The 15530-nt window shown below is 29.5% G+C and overlaps 1 protein-coding gene across 1 annotated transcript; it reads right to left on the minus strand.

Moving 5' to 3' along the window:
• Positions 1-8244: 8244 nt before the first annotated feature.
• LOC109805052 (cyclin-dependent kinase C-2 C) lies at positions 8245-14805 on the minus strand. Its single transcript, XM_020366998.3, has 9 exons — positions 13995-14805; positions 12324-12608; positions 11369-11686; positions 10865-11092; positions 10485-10582; positions 9679-9790; positions 9260-9598; positions 8718-8787; positions 8245-8540 (listed from the first exon to the last, which is right to left on the minus strand). Exons 1-9 carry the CDS (start codon positions 14325-14327, stop codon positions 8533-8535), a joined length of 1791 nt encoding a protein of 596 aa, XP_020222587.2. The 5' UTR covers positions 14328-14805; the 3' UTR covers positions 8245-8532.
• Positions 14806-15530: the final 725 nt, after the last annotated feature.

The raw sequence follows: 15530 nt of genomic DNA on the forward strand, positions 1-15530 counted from the left end.
TTTTCTCTCTTTCCTTCTTTCTTTACCATTTTCTCAAAATAATAACAAAAATAAGAACAATGTTTTTTCATTTTTTCATAATTTATTTTAAAATATTAAAATATAATTCATAAATAATTATTAGTTAAAAAGTTAAAAATCTCTAAAAACATTCTGGAAAGAAAAATTCTTAAAATAGTTTTAAGATAAAAATTTATATTTAATATTTAAGAATTGATTAAATATCAACATTTTTTTATAAAAGTTTTTTTAAAAAAGAGTTTAAGATAGATTTTTAAGAATTTTTTAACTTATTATATAACTTAATTTTTATATAATAATTATGAATTAAATTTTGATATCTTTAAAATAAATTATCAATAAATAAAATTAATATTACACTATAAAATAAATTATTTATCATAATATATACATAATTTATTATAAATTTTTATTAAATATAATAAATATTTAAGTTGTGAATAATACAGTTTAAAATACTAATATTTTGAAAGTTGAAGGAGAAAGACCAAGATAGAAGGATGAAGATTTAATTTCAGTTCTCAATATCTGTAATATTTTCTACGAATAAAATAAAATATTTAATATTTTAGAAGGCAAAAAGTGCAACAAATGTACACCTTACACATTTATATTCATATCTTCCTACAAATATGCTTTCCATACAATAATTCAACTAATTTTATTTTACAAATGATTAATAATTAACTAACATAATCAATCTCTATATTAAAAAATATAAACTAATATATTGTAAGAGAGTAATTTTAGAAATTTTTCTTCAACAAGATAGATTTTAAGGATTTTTTTAACTTTATATCTAATTTAATTTTTATTTTTTATAATTATTTATGAATTAAATTTTTTATATTTTATAATGAATTATCAATACATAAAAATAATATTATGCTATAATATAAACAGTCATCATAAATATAAAATATAATTTATATTTTAAAATAATTATTTATTCAAATTTTAAATATAATTTATTTATTTATATACATAATTTATTTTAATTTTTAATTTTTATAATAAATATTTAATTTGTGCGTTACACGTACTAAAATGCTAATTGTATATAATTACAAATTCTAAATATTAATATGAATAATATTAATCATTCATAAGACCATATTTTGAGAAGAATTAGAAGAAGAAAAATGTTAGGGAATAAAATTCCATAGCATGGATTAACAAGTTAAAATTATTTTCATATGTAAATTAATGGTTAAAACTCTATTTTGGTCCCTTATAATCTTTTTTTGTTTCAATTTAGTCCCTCATTAATTTTTTTGTCTCAATTTGGTCCCAAATTAATTAATTGGTTTCAATTTAGTCCTAAATTAATTAATTAGTTTCAATGTGGGACTTTCCGTCCAAATTGCTCTAAAGGTGTTAACTTTTGGCCACGTGGACGCCACGTAGATGCATACGTGGCATCCACGTGGATGAGAATTTTTTTGAAAACACCTGGACCCAGAATGGCCCGTTCTGAAACCGGAACGGGCCGTTCTGAGTGCACTTTTGGTGTGTTAATTTTGCATCCGGAACGGCCCGTTCCAAGTGCAAAATTAACACAACCAAAATGGCTCGTTCCAGTTTCAGAACGGGCCGTTCCGGTTTTATTTTATTTTTTTATATATAAAATATTAATAATTTTATAAAATATATATTATTAATTATATTTTAATTATGTTATTATATCCAATAAAATAAATATATTAATATTTTTTTTTATATTTTATTTTATTATGTTTATCTTATTAATTTTTATCATTTTATTCCTTTAATCTTAAATAAGTTGCAAAAAATTATAAAGTGATATTCCTTTTATCTTATTAATTATTATATTTTTTAATAAAATTAATTAAGAATATTGGTTTAATTGCATTTTTTATCCCTCAAGTATTACAATTGTACAGTTTTGTGATCTCCAAGATTTTAATTGCATAATTTTAGTCCTTAAAGAATTGCAATTGCGCGATTTTGGTCCTTCAATTTTTAATTGAACAATTTTAATCCCTCAAATATCATAATAGTATGATTTTTGTTTCTCCCATTAAAAATTAATAATTTTAATATATATATATATAATGTTTTAAAATTAAATAATTATTTATCTATTCAAATTAACGTATATTATAATTTTCGATATTATATCAATAATATTATTAATATATTTATAGATAAACTAATAATTTGATAAATATAACTTGTTATATATTAATATACTTTTACAAAAATATAAGTATATTAATTAGAAATATATATCTGATCTTATATATTTATATTTTTGTAAAAGTATATTAATATATATTAAGTTATATTTATCAAATTATTAGTTTATTTATAAAAAGGGTAAAAAATATTATTGATATTAATTTATCAGTAATATTAAAATACTAATAATATATAAATTTTATTTATTTAGTAATAGTAAATATATATCATTTGATACATTAAAAAAAATAATATACGTTAATTTAAATAAACAAACAATTATATAGTTTTAAAACATTATATATATATATATATTAAAATTATTAAATTATTAAATTTTTAATGAGAAAGACTAAAATTCCACAATTATGATATTTGAGAGATTAAAATTGTTCAATTAAAAATTGTGAGACTAAAATTACACAATTATAATCTTTTAAGGACTGAAATTACTCAATTAAAACCTTAGAGATCAAAATTGCATAATTATAATATCAAAAACACAATTAAGTAAAGAATATTTTATTCACAGTTCTGGAACGGGCCATTCTGAAACCAGAACGGCCCGTTCTAATTTCAGAACGGCCCGTTTTGAAAGTAGAACGGCCCGTTTTGCTTCACTGGTGGTGTTTTTGCAACCAGACGGCCGGTTCCGGTTTCAGAACGGGCCGTTCTGGGTCCAGGTGTTTTCAAAAAAATTCTCATCCACGTGGATGCCACGTATGCATCTACGTGGCGTCCACGTGGCCAAAAGTTAACACCGTTAAAGCAATTTGGACGGAAAGTCCCACATTGAAACCAATTAATTAATTTAGGACTAAATTGAAACCAATTAATTAATTTAGGACCAAATTGAGACAAAAAATTAATGAGGGACTAAATTGAAACAAAAAAAATTATAAGGGACCAAAATAGGGTTTTAACCTAAATTAATTTATCTATCAAATTCAAAAATTCAAAGCCAAACATAAAAATGAGAAGAAAAAAATTGGTAATGTAAGCAAACAAAAGAAAAGCACAAAATAACTAAAGTGGAATGTAGCTAGTGTGTATAGCATCTCCATGGAGCGTTAGGGAGATACTTGGAGGAGTTAATTCTAGAATCTCCAAGCCTTCATCTTCTACAAATCCCATTTTTGTTGAAATGTCAAAATGTGTTGTCTTCTACTAGGGACAGAATATTGGCAAGCCAACCAAAGAAAGAATTTAATGTTTTCAGACATTCTAGCCTTCCACAACCATCTCCAGGATTGGTGGTTGCTACTTTCATGGCTCTCTTCTATATTATCCCAAATGAGAGTATCTGGAGTGTTGTCGTTTAGGTGATATTTTCTTTCTTTCAACTCAATTACTATTTGATTTGGGAGGTGTGTATACAAATGGGAGAATTGCCATTTCCCATTATAGTATAATCTCTTATTCTATAGTTGGAATTAACAATATACACAGTCTACTTTGTTACAAAGTGGATCCATACCTGACCAATTAACAAAACATAGGGAGCTACCTACATCACCAATTTTATACGAATATCCCTCCTTAAAGTTTTATCAATAATATCACAATTTTTCTTTGGAATCTAGTTAATTTGCATACTGTAGGACAAGATTGCATTAAGCACTAAGGAGGCCAAAATTAGTCGACCAACTTTGTTTAACAATTTAATTTTCCATGAGGTGAGTTTAGACTAGAGCCTATCCACAATATGTAAGAAATTAGTATTCCAAATGCGACCCTTCCAAATTGGAAACCCAAGATATTTTCCCAAAGTGGTTGTACTTTCAATGATGATCAAGTGGATTTTGTTTTGCTTCCTTCTAATTATCCCTGTTGGGAACAAGGCTTAAAATTTAGCAAGATTAACATTGAGTCCTGAAACTTCATTGAACTTATTCAACAAATCTTGCAATATCTTAATTAGCTTGTGAGTTGGATGCCTTTTGGAATATAAGAACATCATCTGCATAAAAATAAGTGTGATTGTTACTTTCAAGGGCTCCCAAACTCTCATATTTACCTTCTTTTGGATAATAAGTGAGAGTTTTTCCATACACATAACATAGATACAAAGAGAGTGAGTCTCCTTGCCCTTATCCCTTTAAGGCTGAACTTGGGTAACCTCTTACTGCTCTAGAGAAGAGATAGGGTTGAAGATGTTACACATTCCATAATAAGCTTTATTGTATATTGGAAAAAATCCAAGTCCCACATCGACTAGAGATTAGACAATTGAATAGTATATAAGTGGAAAGCAACCCTCACCTTACAAGCCAGTTTTGTAGGGTTGAGTTAGGCTTAATCCACTATTCTAACATGGTATCAGAGCCGATGGTTCGACCAAGTGACTGGTGATCGGCTCAGACGAGTATTGGTTGGATCTAAGAGTGGGATCCTAAATGGAATTGGCAGGAGATCCAAGAGTATGATCATCCCTTGTACTGAAAGTCTCCCTAGAGGTGTGGAGGACGTGTGTCGTTGAAGTGCAACGATAGTGCAAGTAAGGCCACCATTAAATACTCGTGGACGAAAGAAAAAAAGCTTCTGCTTGAGGAGGAGTGTGACCATGTGGAAGGGATTCACACTTGAGGGGGAGTGTTGGAGTTCAAGTGTGAAGTGAAGTCCCACATTGGTTAGAGTTGGGCATGTTGAGTAATATATAAGTGAGAAAGACCCACCTACCTAATGCCTTAAGGTTTTAGGTTATGTTGTGGTGTCAAGCTCACTTGTGTGACTTACTCACTACTCACTATGTGGAATGCTCCCCAGTGTTCTAAACTCCCCAACATGTTAGAATAGTGGATTAAGCCTAACTCAACCCTACAAAACTGGCTTGTAAGGTGAGGGTTGCTTTCCACTTATATACTATTCAATTGTCTAATCTCTAGTCGATGTGCGACTTGGGTTTTTCCCAATACACCCCCTCACGTGAGGGTTGCTTTCCACTTATATACTATTCAATTGTCTAATCTCTAGTCGATGTGCGACTTGGGTTTTTCCCAATACACCCCCTCACGTCCAGCACTATTGGGCTTGGTACGTGAATAAATGGTGGGTGACCCTTTTTTTAATGATCTAGGATAGGCGGGAGTTGGGTTTTTCCCAATACACCCCCTCATACCTATGAGGCATGCATCAATGGTGGGTGACCCATTTTTAAAGTGGATCTAAATGGCTCTGATACCAATGTTGGGGAGTTTAGAACACTGGGGAGCATTCCACATAGTGAGTAGTGAGTAAGTCACACAAGTGAGCTTGACACCACAACATAACCTAAAACCTTAAAGCATTAGGTAGGTGGGTCTTTCTCACTTATATATTACTCAACATGCCCAACTCTAACCAATGTGGGACTTCACTTTACACTTGAACTCCAACATTGTAATAGGAGGAAATCCAAAGTCTACAAGGCATTCATGCAGATATGACTAGGCCATATTATATGTTTTTTCCAAATCAAGTTTATATGCTACCTCCCCCTTATGCTTCTTAGATTTATGCATGTTGTGCATGTTTTCTTGAAGGACTAAAGCATTGTCGGTAGTTCAATTCCCCTTCCTAGGAGAAAGTTGTTTTAGAAAGTAAATGATTGTTATTGCTAAAGTTAATATAAGAAAACAAAAAAATTTAAAATGAATAATATATAATTAAGACCAGCTAATGTTAAATGAAATAATTATAGACAAAAATTAATATAAAAATTAAAAATAAGAGTAAATTATGTTACATTCCCTAAGAAATTAAATTATTATATTGTCTTTTCATTTTGTGTTAAAATCATAGTTTTAAAAACGGATCAGTCATCAAATTGGTTTAGGGTACTAAGTCAGTAGGTTAAAGGTTGAACTGGTAGGTCATTAATTGAATCGTATGATTCGATTTTTATTAATTTTTTTTAAAAAAATATTTATATTAAATATATTTTATACTTATAAATTTCAATAAATTCGTATTCTATCTTAAATTTTAATTTTTATCTTATTTAAAATTATCTTTATTTTTATTTTGTATAAAGAAATACATAAAAAAAATTTGCATGTTAAACTATATGTTAATACAAATTAAAAATATAAATAATATGCATATATATAATATACTTGCAATTGATATCACTTATAGATATTATATTATTAAATATATAATTTAAAATTAATAATACTATAAAAATTATTTAACTTGCATATATTACAAACAAATACATTAGAACAAATGGTTATTGTTATGTTTGATAAAGTTTTTTACTAATGAAATAAAGTATCAAGTGATTTTCAAATTTGCAGACTTAGATCTATGTATTAAGAAGTTTAAATTTATATATATATAAGAAAGTAATATTGTAATCAAATGTAAGAATCTTTATCTTTTAAGAAATTTATATAAATATTCTTAAGAATCTTTATGAATTATGAGTAATCATATGGATTTTAGTCTTTTAAAAACTCCTTCCTTACCAAACGCTTCCTTAATTTCTCACATTTGGTTTATCATTTAAAAATATCACTTATAAAAAACATAGTTTTTCGAAAATGTTTTTTCTACATATTTTTCACTCGATTGTTTTCATAGGATTGTTTTCATAGGGACGATGAGAATCTAACATTCTTGAGTTAAAATGAATATTTTACTATGTAAAAAAATATTACATTATCTTGATTTGCCTAATTAATATAGTAAAAATATTTTAATTTTTAAATAATATTTATAAGTATTTTTAAAATTATTTATGACTAATCAAACACATTTAACCATTGATAAGAATCATGATTTTCATTATTTATGATTCTTATAATCCCTGATATATAAAAAATTCTTCTACAAACACCCTCAAAAGTAATTATAGTATATTTTAACCTTTTAATGTCTAAAACTATTATTATAACTAAAAAATTTACAATAAAATGAAAGAAAAAAACACCAAACAAACATGAAAAAGGCATGTTGCTAGGTTTTTTTTTTCTTTTACAGGTGACATGTTGTTAGTTGTTCTAACAACTTTAAACATGAAAAAGGCATGTTGCTAGTTTTGTTTTTCTTTTACCGGAGACATGTTACTAGTTGTTCTAACAACGTTGAAGATAATATTTCATTATTTGAAAGAAAAAGATGACTCAATAGAAAGAAAAGAAAAGAAAATTGATGTAACATTTGCGAATATTGGGGTCAAATATAACACTGTACACACCTTATATATTTTTAATTCATAAAATTTAAGATAAATTAGACTTTTAGTTTCTTTATTATATTAAATATGTAATTTAGATTTTCAGTTTTTAATTTTATAATTTTAATCCCTCAATTTTATAAAATCTATAATTTTAATTTTCTCACTATATATTCATTGTTAAGAGATAAATAATACAATAACTAATATTTAATAATATTTCAGCTAAATTATATTTTTATATAATTAATTTAATTTAAAAATTAAATTATTAAATTTTAATATAAAATATATAGACTTACTCTAAGTAGATATTACTTTATATATATATATATATATATATATATATTTTTTTTTTTTTTATTTTTTTTTTTTAAGATACTAATGTATTTGTTTTTATTTAATATTTTATTTATAATATAGAAAGAGAATTAGTCGCAAAATTTATAGAAATATATAATATTATTATTTATTAACCATTATAAATATAGTATTCTCAAAAACATCTTTTATTATGTTAAAGGAGTCAAATTCTTTTACTTTTAATCTTCTTGTGAGTAGTTGAATTTGCCAGATTAGTTAAAATTAGTTTTTCTAAATTATTTAGAATTTTGTGTTCCGATGCAAAAATAACAAAAGTAAAAAAAAATAAAAAAAAAATAGCGTATATACATATAAACATAGTGACTATGGCCTTAACTCTAGGTTGTTGTTGATTATTTGTGTTTCCCAAATACATTTCCCAAGAACACAAGATATTTTGTAGTACTTTATATTTATGGTGTAGTGTCTTATTCTTTTTTTTTTCTTTCCCTTTCAAATACTACATTGAGAGAAAATTGACATGTAGCAGGATAGTAAAATTCAATGAAAAAAATAAAACATTCTTTAATCGTACCACCTTCCATTTTGGCATTGTTACAAGTGTATACTATCATCCTATATTTGAGTGTCAATCCTGTTTATGATAGAAGGGAATGAACAATTAACTCTTGTGATCAAAAGGAGGGAAGTGCCACCATGATGTCACGAGAGGTCAAGTCAAAAACTAAAAGGGCTTAGATACCCCTAATAGAGTCCATCAATGGCCAAAATGTTTTGTTAGACACCCTTGTAGTGGTTAGGATTACACCACTCCTGCAATTCATGCCTCATTTGTCTGTAAACAACAAAATGATTTATACGTATGCATCAGTAGTTCACATGTAATGTTATTTTAAACAACAAAAAGATTTTATTCACTCCAAAAATGGGGTAAAGGTTGATCATTTTCAATTTGTTCACAATACTTTTGTATGTGTGACATTGCCCCAAATATTAAAATTATATGTTTTACCTCTTCCAAATCTTGATTTTCGAGCTGCGCGCCTTATACCATTTTCATTCCATTGTTCGTCTCTGTTGGCCTAAAAAATTTTCGGTAAAAATCAATATGTAATTTGATACAAATAGAATATTTTACATTTAAAGTAGCATAGTGAAGGTTATTTTCAACTATTATTCAAAAAAATAGTTCAAAATTTTGCATGCACATGCATGTCTTATACAAGAAATTATTACATGGTTTAAGACAATCATGTAGCTATGTTCTAGCTAATTTCTACAAGATATGTAACTAGCCTTTTCGATTTATGAGAAAAAGTTGACTAAATTCGGTTAAGTGTCACGTGCAGATTGTTTGCAACCATAGTCTTGGATCATGTTATAATATACATGTCAAGTGTTAGTTTCCACTATCCAAGCCTGAAACTTATGTCAGTTTGTGTTTGACAACTAGTGGCAATTTGAGTTTAATTTGACTAATGGTAACCTTGTGGTTTTGTATGATGAAGTGATCTAAAACATATGTTTATATTCACCTGAGGACTTCATATTTACCTGAGCATTTATCAGTTCTGCGGGGTCAAAATCCATTGTCACCCTTTGATTGGTTAAGTCATATGTGCCTTTTGCAAAGTGCGGATCCAATGCACTAATTTTACTTCTTGAGCCATCTGATAGTGTGGATGATGCATCTTGTTTTCTCCTTTTTGCCCATGTAAAGTCATTAGTAGATCCTGGGTGTACTGGTACACTATAGCCATTACCATTAGCAAGATTCATGATTTGGGAGGTCTCAGACATAGCATCCATTGTAGGCTTTGTGTGCATGGCTCCTCCTTTTCCCTTTGTAAGATGTGCATTTCCATCATCTCTACGAGCATTTTGAGGAATGTTCTGCATATCATTCAAAGAAGGTAAAATAAATATGTAAAAAAGTAGTGATGTTGTTTAGCATTCCATTGAAAACGGAGTACCTCTTTTGAAATTGATTTGCCAAAGTTATTTGGATCTTGCAAAACCTTAGGGACTCGTCTTTGCTGCCTTCTTGATGTTGCAACCTCTCTAATTTTACCTCCACTCTTTTTCCTGAGAGTAAATATTTAGACTTAATAATAGAAACAAGAAATGAAGTAGTTGATTTGATCAGAAGCTCATGATCAAATACACTATCCTATTTTAATAACTTGCTCGGTTCAGATGAACAAACATGGTCCAAGTTAATGGTTTGAATGAACATTCATAAGGATTAAAAAAAAAAAAAAAAAAAAATCAACTCTCATTGTTCTTCCATGTTTAGGCCCTGTAGATTAAGCAACCTATTTGATCCATAGAGTCATAGACCATAAGCACATGTTGGAACAACACAAAAGAGACTCAGGAATATGACTCAAAGGTAACTCCCGGGTGGGTAAATGTACACAATAGATCATTTGGTAAGGGAAAATAGTTTGTTTCCTAATTTTGAAAGTTTATATATAATAAAATTTTGTTTTCACCATTTCTTGTACAAACTTTTGAAAATAGGAAACTAAGTGAAAATAAGTTAATATTGTGACTAAGAGTGAAAACAGAAAATGGTATCTCAAAGTAAACAAGCCTATTCTCGCAAAGGAAAAGATTTTTTTCAAAATTTTAGACCATGACCCTTCATGTCACATGGTAGTAACCTTACAAAGCTACAATTGCATCAAGAATAGAATTAAAGTTGGAGAAAATTCAATTACATAGACAACCATCCCCATGGCAATTTTTAAGAATAAGAAAGGCCATAATAATTTACCTGGAAGAATCTTCCTGACATTTGACATCCATTTCTTTGCTAGGTGGATATTTTGGCAGGCTTGATGGGCTACAAGCATATGGCTTGACATTGAAATACTATAGAGGGAATACCATGAAAATAAAAATAAAAAAATCCAAGTTAATTATACATAATTGGACAACATTAAGCAAACGTCATAATAAAGTAACATCTTTAGAATAACAACTATGAAGTATATGCACAAAGATTAAACAAAGATCATAGCAAATTAACATGTTTAGAATAATAGTTATGAAGTATATGCATAGAACATCAATTCTCTATCACAATATAGGATCATATATAAGAGTCTTCTGAAAATGAAGGGTACAAAATACATTAAAAAAAATGGAATTTACCTCAGACATTAGGGCAGAGGAGGCTGTCCCCCTGTTGCTTGGGTCAATGGACAATAAAGTCTCAAGTAGGACTACAGCAATTACAGGAAAATCTGCACACCTCTCCCGTAAAGAGCTTTCATAATTAGTCTGAGGCTTAAACATTGTTGAATGAGGAAGCTTATTCTTTTTCCAGAACTCCTCAGGTGGAGAACCACACAACTTAAAAATTTTGTGTAATTGTTCAACCTGTAGACTCAAGAAAAAAACATATAATATGTCAAAGTACAGAAGTAAATTTCAAAATTAGTGAAGGAAATGAAACGGTGCATGGTTTGTGCTATTTTTATAGTTCTTAGTTGTCCTATTTATGCTTTTCCTAGGCAATAGTTGGTAGCACATTCAAACTAAACACATTTATTTTCCACCAAGAATTTCAAACTGAATGAAATATGCGTGCATGTCTACATTTGTAAATAGAAGTACTACACAACACAGATTAGATACATCAAGTATGAGGATTACCTCAGTTCTCCCCTTAAGGATAGGCTTCCCAAGAAAAAGTTCAGCAAATACACAACCAACACTCCACAGATCCACTGACACTCCATAGTTGGTCGATCCCATCAAGAGCTCAGGAGGACGATACCATAGAGTCACAACACGACTTGTCAAATGATGTTTGTTATTTGTGCTAATTGTATTTGCTAATCCAAAATCTCCTATCTTAAGAACACCTTCATTGTTCAATAAGATATTTGATACTTTGATGTCTCGATGCATGATACCACGCATATGACAATGCTCAAGTCCACTTAATAACTGCCTCATGTAACATTTTATCTGAGAAGGGAAAACAGTAAACATGCATGTAACATGAACATCAAATGTATATAAGTGGCCTATGCCTAACCAACTTTTTAACACCCAAAATTAAATAAAATTGAAAATAAAAATAAATAAATAATCCTTTGATCTATATAGTTTTATGAACTTTATGTTTTAGTCTCTATAGGTAAAGACATTCCGTTTTAATTCCTATAAATATCATTTTTGTTTCCTTTTAATTTTTGTCATCTATTATTATAGAGATAAAGGTAAAATTTGTGAAACTAATGATTAAAAAGAAACAAAATCGGTATGTATAATGACTGAATGTTTTAATTATAAGGATTAAAATATAAAGTTCATGAAACTATATGAACCAAAAGAGTATTTAAAAAAAAAAATAACACGAGCAAAGTTTTGTAGCATAACATGAATGTTATTGCCAAGTGCAGGTTTGGATAACCATTTTGAATGTACTTTTGGGTGCTAAATGGTAAACATACTTTTGTAGAACAATATTCTCTATATCTTTTATTATGAATGTACTTCTAGAAGGGGTGCAATGATTATCCAAACATGCACTTGACCCTTATACACACAAAGTTTATAGCTTTAATGACACTAATTTATCATAAATGAGATGCTAACAAACCTGTGATTCAGAGAACACAATATCAGGACGTGATACTAGGCCAGCAAGATCATGCTCCATGTATTCAAATACAAGGTATATGCTGGTTGACATACGAGAAGTGATTATGCCCTCCAATTTCATGATGTTTGGGTGGTCAAGCCTGCGGAGAATTGTTATTTCTCGTGCCATGAACCTAATGCTCTCGGGTTGTAAATTGTCAAAGCGCACCTTCTTCAAAGCAAACATCTTCCCAGTTTCAACTTCACGAGCTCGGAACACACTGCTATATGTACCTTGTCCAATCTTTACAAATGGAAACATTGATAAACAAATCATAAAATCCAAATTGGTTTAACCAGATGCTGACAACATGATGTAGCAAATACAATAAATTATTGCATAATATGTGACTATATATGCTTTTGGTCAATCTTTACCCGACACTCAATCACATTTGTCAATTTACGAAAAAAATTAAGAACGTGTTGCACGGAGATTGGTTAAACCACATGGTGTTGGATCATATAATAATTTTCCAGCAAATACAGTTTACTAAACATGCAATTACTCATTGTTAGTGAAATAATCTTTTGTAGCTTATGCTTAATCTATAGTTTGGGACATCTTCATTCAAAACCAAATACTCCATAAACATAGCTCACTCAACTCAGCTACGTTCAATAGTTTAATTTTTTTAGTACTTAAATTAACAATATCAACGAATACTATTATTATACTTTAAGTTTCATATTACCTAAATTTCTAGAGTATTTCATACAATGATCAACTTTTTTTTTTGAAGGATTGTAAAAGAAGACCAAAAGAGAGAAAGTAAAAAAATATATATATGATGGCAACAAGAAATAATGACATTTGTTTATACAACGGACTGATAGAGTGACATAAACATTAGAATCGAAAACCAAGTTGACAGTTTCAAAGTTAAAAATGAACTGCTCCGCCAATGCTATTAGGGAGGACCTTTCCTAATAGCTTCAGAAAGTTACAAATTAAAAGTTAAACATTACATTATCATCATTTATATCAATTTCAAAACAACATATCATTCAGAAGAAAGAGAGAGTGAAAGAAAAATTAAAAGAAATTTTGAAAGGAACAGTACAAAATGCAACATGCAACATAGGCACCAAACAAAACTAAGTACAATATTTTAGCTTGTATTTATCTTATTCTTCTATTAAAATTAAAAGTTCTTCTCTATAAACAAGATAGAATAATATCATAATAAATGTTATCATTAAAGGTTGGCTTCATAGTAAAAATTACTAGATAAAAACACTAAAAAATGAAAAATTGTTATATAATCCCACATAATCTCCGCAACTAGTCCAACTGAGCATGCATGAGTTATTACAATATCTTTAGCGGTATCGATATCAATTTCAACAGATAACACACAATGATCTCCCCATGACACAATTGAATTTATTTAATAATACTCTCTTAAATTGAAAATATTAAACTTAGTGCCTTTGGAATGACGTTATTTACGTTATACTCAAATAACACGTTAGAATTGACAATAAATGCAGAAGCTACAAATATTTGCTTCTCTGAAACGAAGATCCAAGTTGACGTGATTTAGTTCCAAACACATACTTAGTTGTGTCTCGTGAAGATTAGTGGACATGAACACATGTTACAAGGTTTAGCTAATAGCATGTTTACCTTTTCTAGCTTTTGAAAGGAATCAGCTTTGAGGGGGATCCACCCTTGAATGGCTTCAGCTGCGACACCAGTGAGCCAAGGAGGCCAACCAGCTGCATTCTGTTCAGCCTCTGCATACCTCTGAGCCAACCCAAGCCTGAAGCCGAAAGAAGACCCATTACTCTTTCTTGAAGCATTCTTCTTGAACTTATCCTCTGAACCCCTTTTGGATTCGGGTCCCAGCCACGCCGAATGGCCCTTGGAGGAAGCCGGAACCACCTCCGAAATGACCATCTCCCCCGGCGACGGAGAATAGGCTCTGGCAACCACATTCTTCGAGTTAATGCAACCCATTTGGTTAAGAAGAAGAAAACAACAATGGATGATGGTGATTGTAGGGGAGAGTTTCCCCTACATCAGCACCCCCCAATGCGGTTGCTGCACCCAGCACAAGGGGATTCAGAAGAGAGCGAAACGAGACAAACACACAAACAAGGGCATTCAGAATTGCAGGGGAAAACGGAGCCTTTGTTTTGGAACAGAGCAACCTCTGTTTTTTTTTTAATTTTTTTCTCTCTCTTCCCCTGCTTGTCTCTGTTCTTCCACGAAATTGGACGCAACCCTTTTGGGGGTTTTCCCAAGAGGGTGTGCGAGACCCGCGGGAAGAAATGGAGGCTTTGTTAAGGAACAGAGCAGGTTAATGAACAACCCTTTCTCTTCCTTCTTTCTCCAGCGTTTTCTCTCTCCTCCCCTGTTTTCCTCTCTCTTCCTTCCCCTGTTTCTATCTCTGTGCCAATCCTTTTGCGAGATCCGTGGGGCAATGGGGGGTGGAGGAGTTTCAAGCGCGAAAGGAAAGGAACAAAACTTCGTGGGTCTGAATTGGGTCATGTCATATTTGTTGTTGAAAATTAAAAGAAAAAAAAAATGGATGTGACAGTTTGGATTTGGAGGGTGTGGTGGTGGGTTAGGAATTATGATTTGATTTTTCTGTTAGTTGCTTTCAAGTTTTGGTTGGACACAGAGTGAACAAAGTGGCAATGAGAGAGTGGGGTGTGTCGTGCAATGGTGGCACTGGTTGCAGCCAATGGCTCCACTCCATGCATGAATGTAAAATGGAAGATCATCAAATTTAGGTGCATGTCTCATTTTTGTTAGCATTTGTATTATTTTACATATAACTTTTAAAAATATAAATATATATTATAATTAATTTTTACAAATTTTTATATTTACGATTACGAGTAAGGATCAAAATAAATTAAGTCAGATTATGTTATATTATAATTTAATAGGTTTAAACTTAATTTTTTTTTTAAATACATGTCTTAAATATGACTTATTTATCTATCATAGACATTTTTTAAATGTTTAGTTAGAATTACAATCCTAAAAATATACTTTATAATAATTTAATATTAATAAAAATATAAAAATAAATATGATAAATTATATAAAAAAATCAAGTTTAATTTATTTATGATATAAATATATTTTTATTTCTAATATAATTTTTCAGATGATAATTTATTTCAAAAAATATTTTATAATAAAAATTCT

Source organism: Cajanus cajan, chromosome 2 (genome assembly GCF_000230855.2).
Source record: "Cajanus cajan strain Asha chromosome 2, NIPB_CcT2T_4, whole genome shotgun sequence".
NCBI lineage: Eukaryota > Viridiplantae > Streptophyta > Magnoliopsida > Fabales > Fabaceae > Cajanus > Cajanus cajan.

Bases quoted from the DNA above. Each gene is read 5' to 3' on its own strand.
- LOC109805052 (XM_020366998.3), bottom strand. From the start codon at position 14,327: ATGGGTTGCATTAACTCGAAGAATGTGGTTGCCAGAGCCTATTCTCCG. The intron at 11,093-11,368 runs GTAATCCTCATA...TTGAGTCTACAG, and splicing joins TCCTTAAGGGGAGAACTGAG to GTTGAACAATTACACAAAAT. The intron at 10,583-10,864 runs GTAAATTCCATT...TTCCCTCTATAG, and splicing joins CCTCTGCCCTAATGTCTGAG to TATTTCAATGTCAAGCCATA.